At 31.9% G+C, this 21,647-nt stretch overlaps 2 protein-coding genes and 1 long non-coding RNA gene across 7 annotated transcripts; 2 read left to right on the top strand and 1 right to left on the bottom strand.

The window, feature by feature from the left end:
- The first annotated feature begins 3,362 nt into the window (after window positions 1–3,362).
- LOC141458074 (uncharacterized) lies at window positions 3,363–6,969 on the top strand. The gene is made up of 3 exons (XR_012460735.1): window positions 3,363–3,480; window positions 3,587–3,763; window positions 4,204–6,969. It is a non-coding gene; the product is annotated as an uncharacterized lncRNA (long non-coding RNA).
- Window positions 6,970–7,235: 266 nt separating this feature from the next.
- Window positions 7,236–14,870, top strand: LOC141458069 (F-box only protein 9). 3 transcript variants are annotated; one of them, XM_074135619.1, is made up of 9 exons: window positions 7,236–7,434; window positions 9,933–10,022; window positions 11,124–11,264; window positions 11,597–11,750; window positions 11,857–12,035; window positions 12,901–13,064; window positions 13,438–13,638; window positions 13,916–14,165; window positions 14,330–14,870. In XM_074135619.1, exons 1-9 carry the CDS (start codon window positions 7,432–7,434, stop codon window positions 14,522–14,524), a joined length of 1,377 nt encoding a protein of 458 aa, XP_073991720.1. In that variant the 5' UTR covers window positions 7,236–7,431; the 3' UTR covers window positions 14,525–14,870. The 3 variants fall into 3 exon arrangements, with proteins under 3 accessions (XP_073991720.1, XP_073991719.1, XP_073991718.1); XM_074135618.1 differs by having other exon boundaries at window positions 7,237–7,434; window positions 11,854–12,035; XM_074135617.1 differs by having other exon boundaries at window positions 7,241–7,434; window positions 11,851–12,035.
- Window positions 14,871–17,198: 2,328 nt separating this feature from the next.
- LOC141458071 (ADP-ribosylhydrolase ARH3-like) lies at window positions 17,199–21,586 on the bottom strand. Of its 3 annotated transcripts, XM_074135626.1 has the most exons (8): window positions 21,450–21,586; window positions 21,178–21,324; window positions 20,925–21,024; window positions 19,606–19,765; window positions 19,385–19,501; window positions 19,132–19,247; window positions 17,827–18,016; window positions 17,199–17,561 (listed from the first exon to the last, which is right to left on the bottom strand). In XM_074135626.1, the coding sequence occupies exons 1-8, from the start codon at window positions 21,466–21,468 to the stop codon at window positions 17,358–17,360; spliced, it is 1,053 nt and encodes a 350-aa protein (XP_073991727.1). In that variant the 5' UTR covers window positions 21,469–21,586; the 3' UTR covers window positions 17,199–17,357. The 3 variants fall into 3 exon arrangements, with proteins under 3 accessions (XP_073991727.1, XP_073991725.1, XP_073991726.1); XM_074135624.1 differs by having other exon boundaries at window positions 21,178–21,521; XM_074135625.1 differs by having other exon boundaries at window positions 17,827–18,013; window positions 21,178–21,520.
- Window positions 21,587–21,647: the final 61 nt, after the last annotated feature.

Raw genomic sequence — 21,647 nt, forward strand, 5'->3', positions numbered from 1 at the left:
TGACTTACTATCTGCCTTAGGGGAGAAATAGTGCTCTCACAAAGATGAATGATGTGGGCGACTAAAAAGGAAAAAAAAAGTTTTATAAAAATTTATTACTTACACAAACCTCTCATGAGGAGTATTGCAATCGTGTCCCAAGTTAGATTGGTAGGTTTTTCTTGCAGGAAACACATGCTTTAAAGGAAAAAGGATTTCCACACTTAAATCAACTGGTTTGAACACTCACATGACTTTATCTAATTGCACAATTTACGTATTTAAATTTTCTTTATACTCACAAAAGTTAGTGAACTGCTTCTCACTTGAAAAGTACAACTTTCAAAATAATTGCGAACAATCAAACAACTTGAAAAATCTGTTAAGTAGAGTTAAGCCAACTGACAGCCTCTCGCTAAGAAGTATACCCTTATTAATTACAAAAAATAAATTAGGACTATGTTCAATCAATATTTGTGCAAAAGTTGTAAACAAAATCGTACCAGCACATTCCCTTCCAAGAGAATCCATTAAAACTCGAAAAATCGATAAAGTGGCCACTTTCGGTCAACTGATTTTTTTTCAAAATGCTGATCGATAGTGGTAACTAAACCAGATATTAAATTTGAACTTAATATAACTTTTCTTTTATTTTTTTTAATTTATGCAGACCACCACTTCTACAAATAGACATCATTTTTTTGGGTTCAGGAGACCTAAAAACAGAAATTTATGGTGTAAACTCATTATCGAAAATTTCACATGATCCTAATAACTCCACTTACGTAGGTTAGTTAGAAAAAGTAATTATAGATATTCATAAAAATAAAGGAATTTAATTATTTTCTCACTTAGATAACGATATTAAATTGAGATTAAGTTTTATTCGTCAGCGAGTGCTACAGAAAAAATATATTATTTCTTATAGTAAGTAATCGGCCTACTTTATATTTTCAAGCTTCTGATATTTATGTTATACCCAATTTTTATTACATTAATAAATTAAAATATTGCACATTTTATTTTTAATAATTATTTTGTATTCATTTCAAAATACAATTACTGAACTGTTTACTACTAAGTCTAGTCGTTGTAGTTAATGTTAAATAAATACACATTCAAGTTCAATGTGCAGATACCTCTTATCTAGTCTAAGGGTACTTCAATGCAGATATTCCCGGAGGAAACACACACTGCTTCCTTGTAGTATGAGAAAATAAAACATCTGTAATTATTAAACTAATTAGCAAGGCAGTTTATTTAGTTTTTAATTTTAATCCTGGACTATTTGATCAAACGTTTAGGTTTATAGATGATCTTGGTCAAATTACCGAAATATCATCAATATTTCTGAACCTTCCTTTTTTTTTATTGTTGTTTCTCGTTTCCAGGATTCACCGCTCTCTTCCTAGATCCACCCCCGCTACCGGAACGGACAGTTCTCCTTACTGCTCCCTCAGTCGGGAGAATGCTAGGCGCCAAATAGAAAGTGTCTCTTATTATTTTACCTTTGCCTTACTATGATTGCCACAAACTTACCAAGGCACTTTTACTCCATCCACCAGCCACACATGAAAATCGCACGTCCACGAATAACAACACTACCTAGCTATTTCTTATTTCTCTAAGATCTCTATCTTAATATGGAAATTCTTCATGGTAAGTCATTCTTATTCTTAGAATACTGACAAACAAAGACATTGATATTCCTTTCTTCTTCTTTTATACTGGAAGAAGGTACGTGACCGAATGAGCCCACCTGTACTTTCCCGAAAATTGAATTTAAAAAGATCTGAAGTAATACTCACCAAGACGTTTTCTTATTCCCAAGATCCTGATTCACACATTTCCTTTGAACTCTGTACATTTGAGTGATACTTAATTCTTACCTGCATTACACAGATTGCCCCAAAAACTATACATTAAGAAGTGCACTGGAACGAATTTCCCTTACACAAAATCACTCAGATAAAAATTGTAGATCTTATCTCCTAGATATCTAGGAGGCATTTTCTTCTTCACCTTTGCTCTTCTTAGAACCTGAGTAATAGTTTTATCACCTATTGATTCTTCAGGATAAGTAGGGGCTTTCCACAGGTGGAAACGCAGCAGATCTGTTAGGATTAGGTCATAAGTCCTCCCCCCCAATACACATCCAGGCCGTGTTCAGGGATTTTCAAAACATTTAACGCCGATTTAAACTTAATTTCGAACCTGCGACATAATCGTTATACGTCTTCTTAATCGGAGTACCAGAAAGTAATAAAAACATGTTTGAGAACATTTTGTAAACTGCAAAAGTGATAATCGCAGTAAGACAAACTTGTTGTACGTCTCCTCCGCATTTGATACCTTTATTATACGTAATTAAAACCCAACTCCTCGGAAAGCAACAAAATTCCTTTGTAAATGCAATTATAATAAAAACTGACCATTTATGTCTCATCTCAAAGAAAGTCAATTAAATTCAAGTTGTTCACTGCTTTTAAGTAATGGGAAAAATTGAATTAAAAACTCTGTGACAAAATAACGAAATATTTGACACAGATTTTTTTTCCAAAATGAATTCCTGGAGATGTTTGTTCCACGATTCATTGATTTCACATAATAATTGTTTCCCACAGTCCTTGAATATGGATACCTCAAATTGTTAACTTTGGTTGAAATTATTGTTTATTTCGACATTTATTTTAAAAAATAAAAATAAAAAGATTTATTTTATTTGCCATTAAACTATTATGCGTTGGTTCCAATATTTACTCAGATTATTTAACATTATTGATGTTAACATCAGTAATTTAATCGTTCTTTATTCTAATGGAAAAAAGAAGCCTTTTTGTTGCTCCAGCAACGAGCAAATCTAGCAAAGATTATTTGAAGGGCTGGAGGCACCCACGCTTTAAAGCTAGCCTTTTGATAGAATCATTCCTTAAACAAATAAAACCCATCTTAAACCAAACAGAGAGAGACCGGGAAACTGGGAGCACTAGGATCAGGCGACACAAATTTTATCTGCACGGTTCCAAATCGAAACTAGTGATAATAGAACATCCTGAATTAATTATCGCTCTAAGAGGAAGTATTGAAGTTGTGCAGATAGATGTTTTTCTTTGTTCACTGGAAAAATTCGTTTTGGATTTCCCTAAATAAGATAAATTAATTTTTACAAATTTGTGAATGTCTGGATTTCAGAGAAAAAACTGTGAACCAAAAATGCAACTTTTTTTGACCTGCAAAAAGTCCCTATTTTCAAATCCCCTATTATTATTTTTTTATCTTTTTTTAAAGGTTTTCTAGAAATTTACTTTTAAAATTTTCTATTAACTTTTAGCGTTAATTGTAAATTATGTTTGATTCAAATATTTTCCAAAGCAAAACCATTTAAAGGCAGCTCTGGTAGTGTAGATACGGTTAAGGTTAGAAGGTTACACTGAATAGTGCCGCACCAGTATAATGCATGGTTTTATTTACTGGATAATATTAATGAGAATTAAATAAAAAGTAGGTGAACATTCCAAAAGTTGAAGATAATCGCTTTTACCAGAAGTATCACTATTAAAAAAATACGATTTTATAATTTTATTACTGTGACTTCTAACGATTCCAGGTTTCAAAATTACTAGACTGCGATATGAGAAAGTAGTGTTTACATTTACACCAGATTTTTTTTACTTCTCTTTCCGTTGATCTGCAAATTACCTAGCCAAACTTAGATCACCTAGGAATACGTAGTACTAATGAGGAACAAGAGTTTGCACTCTCAACGAGCCGGCTAAAGTTCCAGGTAATAACTTAACTAAACTTAAATAATACGCTGTATTGTCGGGTTTCTTAACTTAATTTATGCAAGATATTTCAGTGACGGATAGATTGGCCAATCGTGACATGGTCGTTAGGTTTATATTCCACAATTTTTATAGTAGTTATTGAATCAATCATCTTATTCCAAAGTTAAGACAAAGTTATATATTTTTTTTACAAAACAAAATTGGTAATTTTTTCTCAATTCCTTCATTAACCTTGCTGCTCCTCTCAAGATGGATTTATAACAATAGTTATGGCCTTATCTTATAAAAATGCCATCTCATATTGTGAAGTTACCTTGCATTAGTTATGCTAAAATGTTATTAGTAACGGTATTTCTACAATGAAACTTTCTCTTCTACTTGTAATAATATAATATTAGCATAATTTTTAATAAATTACTTGTTGAAACTGTTAAAGAGTTACTACAGAAGTATGATAAATGACAAGTGGAAATATGAACTGAGCTGGACAATTTTTAAGTATCAAGTAATGACTATACTAATGGTGGAATAAACAAAAAAAAAAAAAAAGTTACCATTTGTAAATGACTTTTCCTTTTTTTGTTTAATGTTAATTAATTCGAAAAGAAAACTTTTGTTTTAGAAAAGTGATGATGGTTTAAACAGTTTAAGGGGAAAGTTGTGACATCATGATTTCCTTGTGTAACCTTCGCCAACTTCTCGACATTTTTTTTTGTTTACGTTTCTTTTATTTTGTTATCATTCTTTCACCAAAGAGTTTTCTGCACTATAGGAGCTTTTCTCCTAGGTCTACGTTTTGGTAATTTTTTGTTTTACCGCTGCTAGGGTCTTTGACAGAAAGGTACGGAATATTAATCTTAATATTTATTTATTTTTTTGCACTAAAGGGTTGATGCTTGGGGACCTGAATACCACCCTATCTTTTTCGCATCGTATAGGTTTACTGTATTTTTTACTAAAATATTGTTAAATACACAGAAAATGTACATTAAAATAAAATTAAAAATAGTTGATTATAAATTTTAACAACTTCAGCACATTCTATCGGCCAACGCTCAAATCTTTAAAAAAAGATTATAAATGAAAGTTGATTCATTTTCACAATTCTCAATGGATATCATAATGAAGTTTATGTTTTCACTTGATTAATTCCATTTTAGATGGGAATTTGCTTGAATAATATTTTATTCGATCTGCAATATCTTTTTAACCAGAATATTTGATTTAAATTTCATTTCTTTATTCTGATGTTGACATTTCAAATAAAACTTTTTTATACTGCAATTACTTTTATTTTAATATTTTTTAATTATGTACAATTATACTGTACCCGTTGATTCTTTGCTTATAAATCCATTGAAAGTAGTAGCCTTATCTCATGAGAAATGCTTTCTATTCTGTTAGAAATTGCCAAAAAAATCCATTATTATTTTTATCATTACACGGAACTCAGTTAAATTTAAATTAAATATGTGCTTAATAAAATATTAAGTAAACGTTATTTGTTTTAAACACAGTAAGCCAGAGTTAATTTTTGTAGGATTGTAGTAATCTCAAAAATTGTTGCGGATGAAATCAACTTCAAATTTAAAAAGCAGAAAGAGGAAAAAAATGGTAGAGGTATGATAAATTTAAGTGACTCCATAATGAAATTAAAAATCAGTGATCTGTAGAAAAATAAAATATCCTGAACAGGAACAGTTAATGAACTCACAAAATACAAACATCTGGTGCAGCAAAGCCCACGTTACTTGCTCTTATTTAGTGGACTCAGAGACAATAATGAAGATTTGAAGAGTGCTTACAATCCTCAGAAGAGAAATACTCCAGGCAGTTGAAAATGAGAAAAAACGATTAGAAGAAAAGGGTAATGACCGTAACAATAATAATAATAATAATAATGGTTGTCTGTAACGAGAGAACACTGTCCGGAGGCCGGCAGTGCACTGGAAAAGCTCCGGGCGCTAATAACCTCAGCTGTTGATGCGCCAAAAAAAAAATAATAATAATAATAATAACGAAACGCTGGAGTAGTCATTTAAGAAAAAATGGATTCCAAAATCCAATTTTAAGATTTACTTCCAACTTCGAATTTTTTCTCAGTGGATAATTTGTTCAGGATAGTGGTGCATCCGCGGTTGATCTTTCTTATCAGGTCCCTGAGCTTCAACATGCTGCAATTTTACGCATTTTGCTTGATTGTTCGCTTACATACGAACATATGCAAGGAACTCAAGATTCTTATTTTGAAATGATTGTTAAGGACAAAAAGAAAATTTTTCGCCAGGCCCAAACATGTGACTTTTAATTTAATTTTAAATTTTGCATGTCAATAGTATATTCCTTTCGTCGTACAGTATCACAATTCACTGAAAAAGCACTTTAACATCATTCTTTTGAGTAACTCAAGTCAGCAAGTGTAGTAATACAGTACAACCTCGATTAACCGGCCCAGGATTCGGATTAACCGGGATCATCATAAGAACACCTGGATCGGCGCCGAAACAATAGTTAATTTTCGGTGGCGACAGAAAAATGTTTTTGTCTTCCGATTATAACATAATTGTTGGCGTGGCAGCAACTCTTTTATATCTGATTTTCTTGAAGGGTTATTATGTATGTATGTATGTAGTTTTAGTGAAATTAAAAAATCTCTTCACCAAAGTGACGAATCAACCTCTGGTGATAGATGCAAATCCAAAACTGATTCAGAAATAAGATAAACTACGGAAGTTAGTCTATGCGCCTGCCTGAAAAATATACTTTGGGTTAATCGATTTTGACCAACAGAATACGCTGGAACCAAATAACGAATTTTCATTTTCTGCAATTTGTAATTGTTTGAATTACTATGTCTACAGTTTGATATATAACAACTAATTTTACACCACTCGCAGTGAATGTCACAACAAAATTGATAACTGTGCGACCACTATAAAGGGACAAAATAAATGCATCGTTAATTCTAGAAATTAACGGAAAGATAAATTATTCTCTGATAGGATAGCTGATAAATTTTAAATCATATTTAGTATTTTCAAGAATAAGTAACTTTTAAATAATCAAAACTTTCTATTTAGATAGATGCCAAATTTATGCTAAATATATCTGCACTCTATTGAAAACTTGGCTGCTTTAGCATGTAGATTGCTTACTATTCTATTTTCGGCTTGTAATTATAGTTCATTTATAATTAATATTAGAACCATTGATAAAAAAATAAACAAAAAATTATTTTTTCACTTTTTTTTTGTTAATAAAATGTATTCTATAACACTGTGTTAAACAGATATCCTCTGAATTAAGAAAAAATTGTCTGTTTTAATATAAATACTAGTAACTATTTATTACAATCTTTATATTACATGTATATTTTTATACATAAGATATACATAAAATTAAAAAACAAAACAAAAAATTCATTTTGTATTAGAGTTGATATGGATCATCCAGAAAAGAAGTGCTCGATATCAGCGCTACTTGTGGTATTAGCTAGTACCATCGTGAAGTTGACAGCAGTCGAAAATACTTTAGTTGCAATCAAAAGATGGCAGCTATCAACGTCTGTGTACGATTTGGTGAACGTATTTTCAGATTTTCAGATAGAGATTCGTTACAATAAACAATTTTGGAGTTCCAACTTTAACATCAATAAAATTTCAAAATGGTAGGCAAGTTTCAAAAATAAATCTGTTAAAGTTTAAAAAAAAAGGCTAGCTTTCATAGGCTCACTTCTAATGCGTCATTATTTTCTTTCTTTTTTTTTCTGTTTTATCACTATTACTTGTAATTCTTGTAAATTATATAAAAAAAAGAAGAAGTGATGCTGTTTCTTAAATGAAAGACTTACACGTAATATTTCTTCTTGCATGTAAGTAGTAAAACATTACTAGAGGTGAAGTACACAAATGCCGATATTCACTTAAGTAAACACGCAGGCCTTTAGAGATCGAAAACTTTTGTTTACATTTGAAGTAAATACTACAACATAACCACTCGGTATCTTTGTCTGGTAAAAGTTAAACATTTGTTGAAACATAATCAATCTCTAGTTACTGATAATATTTTAAGATATATTTATCTTGAAATGTTACACGTCATTGTTTAGCGTACAGGTTTCCTTTGAAGGTTGTGATAAGGTATTGTATGTTTTCATGATTCTTAAAGTACATAAATACATATTAATTCTGGGATTTTATCTTTTAAGTAGATTACTTAAGTTGCAATATTTTGAAAATTTGATTAATTTCAATCAGGGTGTTCATAAAAATGATAACTCGTTGCTCTTGACCTTCCTTAAATAACTTTTTCTTACGTTACTGTCTGTGCTGAAATGGAAGAAAGCTAATAGTTAAAGCCTTAAAGGATAAGAACTATAGTTTTCAATTGGTAAATAGAAAATAAATAAATATTAAAAGATTGCTAGTTTAAGAGAATTGTGACTTTTTATTACTAGCATTCTTTCTGAGCTAAGTTGGGTTTCTTCGGAAACTTGGCGACCTTGTGGCTAGTATAACATCTCTCCATTTACCACCCCACTTGACCTACAAAAGATTGGACAGATTTCAAGTGTGTAAATATTCACAGACAAAAACTGCTTACTTGAAATTTGTTAAAACTTTCTTCAAAATCCCAATGAATTGCTAAATTCAATTAATTACAATTAAAGAATCCGTATTTTTCAGAGAAGTTGCTTTTTTTGCCGGTTTGCTATCTTGATAAGAAATTTTTTAGTTGTTTCTTATTATTATCGTAAAATATTTTCATAGATTAAGAGGCATCCTACAGCCACTATTCTCTGATCTCCCAATTACCATCCCTTGGACCTACAGCTGCAACCATCGTTTTATATCGTCTACCCTAGTGCTTCCTCGGTTGGCCTTGTATCCTCATTGCTGAATAGGGCGAAGTTGTGGATTCTCTTGCTCCTTACTCTTCGTCCAAAAAACTCTTATGGTCTTAGTCTCTGAAGTGCAGAGAATAGTTATGTGCATCCCAACCTTTCCCTACTTATCCAAGTTTTCTAGATAGTACGATTGCTCGATATTCATTTCCAAGGCATGCAATCTGTTTTTTTAGCTTTTCTTCATAAAGTTCAGGTTTCTGCAGCGTGTGTGTTTAACGTGTTCATTAAAATTCTTCCTCAAATTCATTCTTATTTCTTGTTTCGCAGAGTAGCATTCATTTCAAGTCGTTATTCTTTTTCTCCTTATTTCCATGTGGGACTTGTTTTCTTTTTGTAAAATAAATCTCACTTTTACACGTTACTCCGCCGCCTAAGTCTTCTCAAACATTGAAGTAGTATGCAATTGGAACCACTTTGAACATCCAGAGCTTTTTCCATCAAGTTGTGGGCAATCCTATCAAAATAAGATGGATCTTCCAGTTAGTTAAGCAGGCTGACTACTAATAAGACAAGTTCACTCCTAGCACCAAGACGACAATGAATAAAACAAGACTTCATCTATTAACTTCAATTGTCTTATACACAATGGAGGACGGAGAGAAAAAAAAACGCAAAAAAAAGCTCCTTAGGCTACTGAAGATACACCCGTCCCATACTTTGACACAACTTCTTCAGCATTATTGACCTTTATCACTGAAATAGCGCTTAAGTGGAAAGTCTTCCCGTTTTTTTTGTTTTTTTTTATGAATTCAGCTGGGAAAATGTTTTAAATAAAGGTTACTGATATAAAAAATTAATATAACTATTTATTAATATAAATATTATATATTAATTAATGTTACTATTTTAAAGAAACTCATTACAGCCGTTTTAGAGAAAAAAACTTATTTCGGATCTCATATTGGCACCTAAATATCTCTTTCTGCTCCTGGAACTATCCCATCACCTCCCAAAAAAAGGTGGAATGGAAAATAAAATTATTAGAAATTAAATTGTTTATTAAATAACACTGTTTCTTATTTATTTTGAAAATGCTGCGATATTTAAAAGAACCAACAATTTTTCTTTTAAATTTGTGTGAATGTAGTAGAGCTAATTTTGCCGTCAGATGTAAATTACACTAAGATATAGTCTTTATTGATTCAAGAAGCCTTATCTGATAGAAGGCTTCTCCTTTTTAATAGTCTAATGAAAGAATTTTGATAGTTTATATTTGAATAAGACATAAGATAATTTTAATTTTTGTTTTTTTAATCTAGAATACAGGATCCTCAAGAAACAACACTTCTGAGGGCTGTGAAGCAGATGGTGAAGATAAAGAAGAATCTTCTTCTTCGTCTTCAAATAAGGTAGTATAGTTTCTTTTTATATATATAATACGCCTTACAAAATTTTAACTACCGAAAAATAGGAAGATATTAGTTAATATTTAGTACGTATACGAGGTTTTGACTTGATTTATCATATCAGGTGGCATTCTTTCGATTTTCTGTTTGAAGAAATGTAAAAGATTTGGGATTACAAAAATTTAAAACAGCAATTTTTGCTCTTGAGTAATAGTCAGTTGTCCCAACCGAACTTGGGGAATCGCACGCTTCGTTTGTCATGGGCAGGTGGATTTAGAGAAGGACTTGCTTAAGGTTAAGCCCGCAAACTTAGTGGACATTGCTCTTATTTATTTTTTAAAGTAGCTCTTACCACTCCCCATAAATTCAATTTCTTCTGACGAGAGGAAGATGAGAAGTTTCTATTATTGTCAATAAGCCCGTATAATTTCAAAGTAACTTGGTTCATAGAGTGTGCGCTGCTTAAAAATATCGTCATAAGTGAAGATGTATTAAAATAATTCGCTCAGAAACCAGGGGTAGTAACTGAGATTTTAAAATGTCATTTTGCTTAATTTGGTTGATTTTCTCCACAGGACTTTTTCTAAATTGACACCGGAAAAAACTGTTATGACAACTTGTGACTGTTATAAAATTCAGAAATATGTATTCGTACTTAATTCGACTATAAACATATTTATGTCTAGCCCTCAGAATTATTGGGCCACCTTCACTTATGGCTCTAAATTAAAGTAATCGCCAATTTTTTCAGGCAGGACTTAACTACCAATTAGGCACTTATGGCTCTAAACTTGGTTCTAAAGCGAAACTAACTAGAATTTTCATTATCTTTAACTACAATATATAGTTTGCTAGTTTCCTCTTTAATTGTTGCCATCCTTTCATTTCCTGTAAAATTGTAGTACTAAGTCTTCTCCAATAATGATTATCCAATCAATAAATCTCATTAAATTAACCCTTCAAATCACTGACGTAACAGATAATAAGCAATCAAACTATCTTATTGATAATCCTAGTTTAAAAAAACAAAAGCAGTATTATTTGTGAGCCTTACTAAAACCAATGAGTGCCAAATTTAACTGTGATGTTTCTGCTTATTTCCAGATTAGAGTCAAAGCCAAGAGCCTTGATGAGTTCCGGAAAGAATGGAAAAAAGAGATTGAGAAATCCCCTCATCATGTTCCTAAGAAAGATTTACCAAATGGAGAAGAAGTTGATCAAATAAAGGAGAATGATGAAGATAAGGTATGTATGAAGTGAGAAGGTTCATTTCGTTTCTACTCTAACTAGTCTTCTTCTCTAGTCCTGAATAGGATGGCAGCCCATTCTAGAACAGATGTTTTAGCAACCTTATGTTTGATTCTTAAATAATAATAACCAACCTTATGTTCAACATGTTATGTCCAACCTTATGTTTGGTTCTTAAATAATAATAATAATAATAATAGACAAAACATGTTTTGTCTACTTCAGTTTTTAGACTCAAGGTTGAAAAAAATCTATAGACAGTCTCGAACCCGGGGCCTTCCTGAGGTGTTCAGTGCTTTTAGCTAATCCTATGCCTTATGTTATTTTAGGCTAAGGTTCTATTCCAACTGGGGGTAGAGAATGAAGAGAAAGGAAGACTGTACGAAGCGATACAGTATTATCGCAGAGCTGTTCAACTTGTACCTGATATTGAACTAAGATTGTTTCAACAATCTCTTAGTCAGACCACACCTTCTACGCCAGGTAATCACTTAAAACAAAAACAAAAATCACACAATTAACTAAAATGTACAATACCTTTGCATTCTTAATATTAATCGATAATTTTTATTAAAATTTCAAGAAGCAGAAGAAGTTATAGGTGATACAGTTTCACCAGATGATCTTGTTGCCCAGAAAATAGAAGAAGACGACGATTCGGCTGGCCCGGATGAGGAATTCGATCCAGAAAGTACAGATCTTCTCACACATCTACAAATAGTCACATCACGGCAGCAGGCGCTTTGCCATCCACATTATGCGACCACTGTCAGTAATTATTAACATTTTTTTTGTTTATTACAAATTATTGGATATTGTTGATAACTTCTTAAACATTATTGGCGGCAGTCAGCCGTGTATCTAGGCCGAGTCTTCTGCTTGTAATAAAATTATTAACGTTGTATGTTTACATCTTAATTTTTGCACTCGGCACTAATGAATTTCAGAAAGATGGATATATTTGGTGGATTTTTATATGGAAATTTAGATTCTCAGTAATTTCCGAAAGCTATATATCTCCGAGAGTGTTACGTCAGACATTGTTCCGATGTTTTGGGATGTTCTGGTGGTAGATATAACTCATAAAAATAGATAAAATTTTCTTTTAGCTTACAAATTCAATAAAATAATAGCAGCTCGGTAATGTGAGTGTTTTAATTGAAATTTTTAATGTTCAAGGTTCACTAATAATTTTAGTTTTGTATAAATATCATCAAATAAGATTATTGCTTTCTATTTAGTCTTGTTTTTCTTATTGTTGGTTGTAAAAATGTGACTCTTTCTAAAATATTGCTTTTTAAGTGAAAAAAAAAAACCTTCCGATATTTCGGACTTTTAATCTAATGTATTCTGAGAAATGAAAGAACCTTTACTATATAAATAACGTTTACTTTTATCCAAAAATATCCCAAAGCGTTGAGCCAGCAAAGTAATTGTGAAGTGGGATCCAAAGTATCCATAATTGATTAATTTTTTGTCCACTTTTGACGTGGATTTTTAAATTTTCAATAATGAAAGAATTTCCACGAATTCAAGCCTCAATCCAATTCAATTTCAATTTTGTATAGACATTCATTTTATTAATTATTTGCATATTCTCTTTCAGTACTAATTGACATTGTTCTTTGTTTAGTCGACCCATATCTCAGCATTGCCGATGGAGATATTCTTATACATTTTAAGATGGGTGGTGAGCGCAGACCTTGATCTAAGATCTTTAGAAATGTGTGCTGCCGTTTGCAGAGGATTCTACGTATGCTGCAGAGATCCTGAAATTTGGAGGATTGCCTGCACCAGGTTATTTATTTTTATTTTTTATTAATTTTCTTGTTTAAAAAAAAAAGATCCTGTACATTTTGGTGACGCTCTTGGTGGGCCAAGCGCCAAGGCTTGAAATTCGACTCTCTTAGCAATGTATTTATGTATAAATTGTAGGCCCTTTGAAAAGTTTTTCTCTAATTTTGTGTTTACTAGATACTGCACCCATTACAGGCTTGTGGATGATTCCATGAAGAAGATCTTTCCTTAGGAGATCCATAAAAAAGAAAACCTCCTCTTCCTTTACAAACTCCAAAGACTTCCTGATACTTGTATTTTGGATCCCTCACACACGCATATCCTTCTCAATTTATTTAAATATATAATTAAGCGTCCCTATATTTTCTTACAGAGTATGGGGCATGAGATGCCTTGGAGGCGGCCCCTGTAGCAGTGGATTTTCCTCTTGGAGAGAAATGTTCATCACGAGGCCTAGACTACACTACAGCGGTGTTTACATTAGCAAGGCTACTTATGTAAGACTTGGAGAGAATCAGTTCCAGGATCAGTTTTACCGACCTTGGCGTATTGTTATCTACTTCAGATATTTAAGGTTGGAAGAATTTTCATTATTTCATCATCGGGTTACCTATTTCTTGGTTTAATTTTCATGTTTTTCAACTTCATGTTATCTAATTAAGAGTGAAAAATTAGGCTAGCGAACTCTATTTGTGTGTAATGATATCTCTAGCATAATGCGGCTTTAACTTAATAGAAAATCTGCAAAGACTACCTCTGCTGGAAAGTGAAATAGCCACCCGCTGGAAGAAAAATATTGCATTTTATTTTTTAATGGTAAATAATGTCATAGATGTTTATTATAATTGTAGATTTTTTGTGGATGGACGAGTGTTGATGTTAACGACTCCAGACGAACCTGCTGGAGTTGTAGGCTTACTAAGACCGGACTGTTGGTGTTGCAAGAGCGGGCGTATTGCTCACGGTTATTACCGACTAGTTGAAGATAACACTGTGTCCATTGTACTTGGCGGTAACAATGGAACCAATGCCAGCAGTGCAGTTGGCCAGCCACCCAAGTCCAGGAGTAACAACTATAATTCTGGACATACTTTTCACATGGTTAGTGTTAGATTTTTCAAAAAATAAAATAAAAGTACGTTCGATCAAATTACTACATCTCGGAAACGCTCTCTTTAAAGGCATTCTTTACAGACAGACGCAACTGATCCAAACTTATATATTATTCTTATGACTAGCCTTTCTCTGTTTTTTTTTTCCTTTAGGAACTGGAGATAACATCCCCTAGGAAGAAGCGTCGTCATAATCAGTTGATTTGGCGTGGATATTCTGTGTTCACCAGAGCTAACGGCATCGAGACCCGTACACCTTTTGATCTACCTGCAAGTCGATATCCACCATTTTGGTTTTCACGGGTCAAAAGTTATAATGCAGAGACTTTACATCCACTGGCGTATTAAACAACTGAAAATTCAAAGTAAAAATGCTGCTGCACATTTCTTATTGTAACATATGTAAGTTGGTGAAGCCCGCTGATATCATTTTTAAGTGTTATCTCTCTAAAAACCAATTAAAAGAAAAAAAAGATAACATATTTTTGTAGGCGGGAATCAATTTATAATTGAATTTATTATTCTTCTTTAATTTTTTGTTCGGGAAAAAGAAATGTTTTTAGAATTGATGTTTGACTAAAGAGCCAACACAGCTAAATTTAAGTCGCCTTAAAGACTTAGTATACTGTGCAGAAAAAGAAAAAATTCATCTTACGTGTATATAAGATAAAATAAAGTTCATTTATTTGTCCAATGTATAGTTTTCTTCTCCATTATTTAACTTCTTCAGTTCATAAGACAATAAGTTTTTTATTAAATCTTAAAAATTGCAGGAAAACCCAAATTTTTTTTATTAAATTTTGATATCAATAGGAGATGCGACCAGAAAGTTCCTTAACCGAAAGCACAACTTTTCTACAACCTTGCCTAAATTTTCTTATCATTTTCTCATGTCTGCGATAGTGGCATTAAGAGGTAGCAGGTACTTGGTCATTAAAGTTGAAATTCTAGACTGGAATCGTAACTGGACTATCTGATGTATGGAGACCTCTGGCACTTGGAAAAAATAGAGAAGATAATAACTAAGTGGGTAAACCCTTGTACTTCGAAAGACAAGGTGACTCATATAAGACTTTGCCGTAATACACCATTCGCGTCCTACATTCGTCATTCTATTGAAGCGTACCAATTTTTTAAGGCGATCCTTGATTGCAGCATTGCTTTTTTCATATTCCCTCCATTTGCATACTATCGTATACCAATTTGAAATAGCTCTGTATTCGACTTCTTTTTGTTTTAGAATTCATATTGTTATCCATTCCCTTAATATCGAGTTTTCAGTTGAAATATATTTTTAGGGTCACCTGTGTCCAAAAATTTATTTTTAGAAAATCATTTTTTTAATAAAATGTTTATGAAATGAAAATTCATGGTAAGCAGAAATTTTAATATGACATTTTGGTTCCACAAATGGATCCGACTGTTACTTAGTTGGTAGTGCCTGGTTTATGTTCCAGGAAAATTGGATTAATGGCACTTATTACGGAGATGATTAGGGGCCGTACTTAAATTACGTAACGCAATTTAAAGAGCTTTTTAATCCCTCCCCTCCCCGATGTAACAGATCGTAACAAAATGTCAACCTCCCCTCCCCCCCTAGCCAAATGTACGTAATTTTTTGTTATGGAATATCGTCATTGCATAGTATTTAATTAAAATCAAACATATATTTTTTATTTATTACTTATTTAATTACATTATCACTTAGTATGAAGGTTGGCTATAGTAGAATTTGGCGCGAAAAATATCGTTAGTATTTTTCCATTAATGACCAAAAAATTATAGATTCAATTGGAAAAATTACGTACAAGCATTAAAAAAACCCCTCCCCCGAACCATAACGAATGGTAACAATCGAGCCTTACCCCCCTCCCCCCTTGCGTTCGTTACGTAATTTAAGTACGGCCCCTTAGAGCGCACAGGTTTCCCTCTCCGGAACCCAATTTATGGCTTACTCAGTGATGGCCAACCTATGACCCGCGCAAGCTTTTTCACTGACCCACCCAATTGCTAGGCAACCATTTGTTTGTTTTACGCGGGTTGATTTAGATTTTCTAATTGTGGTGGATAATTTATATTCTATCTGCATTTTTTTTCAATCACGCATTGACACAAAAGCAATTTAAATGCTATCTATAATCTTTAGTTTGATCATTATAGTTCTAAAAACGCAAATGACGACAAATGCTTTTGTAGTATATTTGAAATAAAGCAAAAGTGTTTACAAAATATCAAATAAAATGTATAATTTTACTCATATTTTGTTTGTTAAAAAAAAATCGACAACCAAAAGCAAATAACCATATTTAGATTTTTCTTCAGATAAAACACACTTTTGTTCAGGTTTAGTTCAGTTATGTTTGTAAAAAGAGACTTCCATAGCACTTGTTTCGTCCCGTTTAGCTAACTGAATTTTAAAGATGTTCAGTTTTGAAATTATTCAGTTTAAAATTGTTAAACTTAACTCTTGTGCAAATGGCCATTAGTGACCCAAGAGCTAGTACTAAAAAAAAAAAAAATGAACAAAATTTGACCCACGTCTCAAAAAGGTTCGCCATCCCTGCTATAGGTGATGAATACTATGAAGAAAGGGGGTTAATATTATTAGTTCAGAGTTTGTTGAAAACTTCTACCAGGAGTGTCCACATTATTGATGGCATTTTTCACAATGTCTGAACATTTTCCGAAAATGGTTTCTCTAAACTTCGTAATTTTAACTATGATAGCGATTAATAATTAATTAGTAAGATTTCCTCTTTCTTCTATGGGACTATGAAGCTCACTGTGATGAGCAGTGTTACTATAACGAGAAAAAAAACAGTGCACTAAGAATGTTCTGGCGTCAATAACCTTAGATACTGATACTGCTTAAAAAAAGAAGATTTTTGTAAAAAATGGTGAAAGATGTCAGTAAACAATAGTTGAACCATATTTCATGAATTATCGAGCACGAACCATCCCATCATCTAGCTAAATTTGAGGGAAATCTGTAAAGTGATGGAAGGCTTAAGACACAACATCCTTTACAACAACCACATTTTAATATAATCTGCTTTATTTTTTAAAATTAATCAATGAATTACACAACCTTATCAACAATGTTTTTTTGTTGTTTTCTTTTACATTATCACAAAAATTGTTTATTTATTTACAGTAACAAATTTGATAACAATTTTTCCGTTTATGCGTTAAAAGTGACACTGTGAAGTTCGTAAGCTAATTGTGACACAAATTCTACGCCTTCACATTGTTTCAAGAGATTTTGGTTGATCGCTTCAACGCCTAAATGTGCTCCAGCGATTGCTCCTGCCATACTTGCTATGGTATCCGTATCTCCACCTAGAGATATACTATACTGTATTATCCTTCTGAATTTATCTTCTGTCTGAAAATATAAATTTCTATTTTTTTTAAAGGAATAGGTAAAAGGACACAATAGTTTGTAAGACTAGAACAGAGTTAGAGAATGTTTTTGTTTTTAATAAATCACTTTCAAAATACGTAAAATGCCTCACTGATCCTTCAATGTTTAGCATATTACTGTAATGATTTTAGCATTACTTTAGATTTTTTTCTTTTTTAATCTAATGAGTTACTTATAAAAATGACTTTGCCGTAAAGACGAATAAAATGAATCCCTAAACACTTACTTGTATGAACGGTACAACTTCCTGTGCCCTTAAGAAGCTGTAAATAGCGGTCGGTACAGAATAAAGAGCGAGAACGTTATTGCCTAAAACTTTTACAACTTCCTCATTAGGTACGTCACCCTTTTTTAGAAGTTCTGCCATTTGTTTCAATTGTTCCTGATAAGCGACCTGATTTTCGTCAGGGACTCTGCTAAAAGAAATAACCATTAAAAACAATAATAATAAATTAACATAATTTAGTAAAATTCAGTACAAAACTACATTCACTGAACAATTTACCGACTATTTATTATTGTAAAGAGAGCAGTTACTTTATGGGTCCATTATACACCATCATCAGATCAGCTTTTTCTTTTTATTTCTCACCATTTACAAGAATGTTCATTAGGATGTTTCAAAAAATGATGACTTTTAAATTTTAAAGAGCGCCGGGCGGAAAATGAAAGTTCATTTTAAAACAAAAAGTTTGGGTCCATATTAGAGCAACATCGATTAATATTTAGAGGTCGCCACCATTGATCAAAAAATTTTTGGTTTGCTTTTTTTTTTTTTTTTATAAAAAAATCCTTATTAGGTAAATGTTTTGTATCTTTTAAAATTATTACCAAAACGTGTAATTGTACAAAGTTTATTTAAATATAATTTGCTATAAAGACAATGCAATTGGAATCATTTTGATGGCCTTTTTATTTTCAAAGTTATGAATAATTAAAGAAGCTGTATTTAAAAAAAATATATATATATTAAGAAAAATATACATTTTTGAAAAATTTCTATTAATTAACATTAAAATCACTTCATTTTTTATGTGTTCCGTACAGAATTTAAAAAAACAAATTATTTTAATTATTCATAACTTTGAAAATAAAATGGCCATTAAAATGATTCCAACTGCATTGTCTTTATAGCAAATTATATTTAAATAAACTTTGTACAATTACATGTTTTGCTAATAATTTTAAAAGATACAAAACATTTAATAAGGATTTATTATTAAAAAAAAAAAAAAAGCAAAACAAATATTTTTTGATCAATGGTAGCGACCTCTAAATATTAATCGATTTCGCTCTAATATGGACCCAAACTTTTTGTTTTTAAATGAACTTTCGATTTTCCGCCCGGCGCTCTTTAAAATTTAAAAGTCATCATTTTTTGAAACACCCTAATGTTCATCCATCTTCCAAATGTTATTAAACAAATATTCATTGATTTTTCTGCATTACCATAGATTTTAGAGTGTTTGTAAATTAGGAAAAAGATTTCATTACTTTACTAAATTCTAAATTAATCCAAAAAGTTACATACACAGCATCTTCGGCTCCCTCTAATTTAGCCATTTCTTCCAAAAGATTAGAAATAAACTCGGAAACATTTACAGGCGATTTTGGATCCATGTGAAAACTCTGTTGAACTGCGAGAGCCTATAGAGATGGAATATTAGAGGATTCAATAATTGTTAAAATTATGAAAAGACACAAAAATAGGTATGTGCATACTTAAGAAACTTAAATTATTACAGATATTAGTCCACCGCAAAACCCTAAAATAGGTAATTTACCTGCAAATTAGCTCCGTTAATTCCTAATACATTAGAATGGGTAAGCTTAGAAGTTTTCGTGGCAAGATCGATTAGCAGCGGTTTATTATTGCAGCAAAAAAGTCCTATTGGGCTTACCTGTCAAAGAAGAAGAACAACAAAAAATGAACTCACTAAATTCATCTCTCGAATTCAAAGTTATGCTGGTCTTTGAAACTTTTAAGCAAGTTCAATTCACTTACTCGCATAGCAGCACCATTTCCAAAAGAGCCCAGACCCGAAAACTGTTCTCTTGCTGGCAACCAGATATCTTCTAATTTTGATGCTTTCAATTTATTAAAAATGTCCACAACTGAACCACCATAACCTCTTCTTGGCTCTTTAAAATACTCTGACACGAATCTGTAATTTAATATAGCATCCTAAAAAGAAAAGATTTTGTAATGATTCATTTTACACAAAATACCCTTCCTCAAAAAATGATTATGAACTATCAAAAAAATTAGTGCATTGCGTATGTTGGTGATATCTTAAGGGAATAGATAACCAAACAAAAAAACCTCACTATCAGCTGTTTTAAGACCTAGGAGTTATGAGACGGCAAACTACTTGCCCCTAGGAGGAGTTCTAGACTGATCGTGCCCTAACGAAGCAGCTGCCTGGGACGAAGATTGCACAAGAGAACAGAGCTCAATGGTGTACAAAGGCTTCTTACTTTCTTTAATTATACCTAGTTAGAAAATAGGTCTGGAAAATTTTTAGTCACCGAGTCTAACTAGTCAGGTGATGGTGTAGACCTTCTGGATAAACCGCACGGAATCTAATCTAAGTAGCAACGATGGTAAATGGAATCTCCAGTCTCAGCTATTGGTTTACTACGGGCTATTACAATAAAACCGGGTGGCCATTCAGATGATTTCAGGCTTTATTTAAAGACTTCAGTAGACTAGGCACTTGGTATTAGATGCCTAAAGCGCTATTTCCCAGACAATGAGTTTAATTAAACACACAGGGCAGAAAGAAATTCCTTTAAAGTGAGTATCAGATCCTGTTTGGCTGCGGTGGCAAGAAATATCAAGGCATCTAATACCAAGTAGGGGTTAATACCAAGGCATCTAATCTAATGTTAGTGATCAGTGACCAATAGCTAAATTTGAATCTTATTGAATTTTATGCGAGAACCAATACAATGAAATTAATCAAAATTGCGAACGATATTAAATAAACCAAACAATTAAGCACATTAATCACTCAAATTAAAAATATTAAAAGGTTATTTCGATTATTAGTGTTGAAAAGCAAAGAAATTTATATAAATTAATGTTGCAAAGTTAACGTTCTTCAAAGCACAAAATGCACAATTTAATAGATAGTTGATTTAATGGACTGTACAGTAACATAAATTGTCAATGAGAAAGTCAAAATTCTTTTTTAATTCAATTAAATTGACGAAAAGAACTCATCAAACTTACATATGATGTTTATTTTTTATTTTTTTGCAAAATGAAAATTTAATGATCCCACTTCATTAGTAACAAACCAAAACTGAAAAAATAAATACCTTTTTGCCATATCTTTTTCCACGAATGCAACATTTTTAATTAAAGATTCGGCAACTGATTTGGTCATCGCAGTATCATCAGTATACTTCTTAATTGGAGCTGTAGCGACAAAAATGAAATCGTCATTACCAGCATTGATTGATTTATAAAGTGTAACATTATGTTAAGTTTTGACAAAAAAAAAAAGAAGATCTTATACTGAAATCTCAGAAATAGCGTATAACATAAATTTTATAAAACTATTGTACCTACATTTAAAATTTGGATCATCCATTTTGTCAAAATATTTCTGAAGAATCTTTTTTGATACTGTTCCATCTTCTTCGAATGGTGCGCCTAAGCAATCACCCACCAAGGCACCTAAGAGACATCCTCGAAACTTTTTAAGTGTTATAGCACCTTCCTCAGTGTTCGCGGTCATATTCATATAAGAAAAAGAAAGCAGAAACGACCAAAAACAAAATTTTTAAAATAAAAAGAAATGTAATATTAGTCAAAATCTATTAACACTACTTGTTCCCTACCCGAAAGTATTCGCTCCATTGTCTTAAACTTTGAACCTAACCAACATAAACATATAACCTAACCAAAGGTTAAATAGTTAAGCTTTGTTGAGCGATAGTTTTGATGATGATGAGGGATGTGAGATAGCTGTGAAATTATCGATATCTTGGTATTGCAATACTTTATATAAGTATAGAAATAATAATTGTGTTCATGTA

This window comes from Rhodnius prolixus, unplaced genomic scaffold (assembly GCF_049639745.1).
Source record: "Rhodnius prolixus isolate KJV_2025 unplaced genomic scaffold, Rpr scaffold_5, whole genome shotgun sequence".
NCBI classification, from domain to species: Eukaryota; Metazoa; Arthropoda; class Insecta; order Hemiptera; family Reduviidae; genus Rhodnius; species Rhodnius prolixus.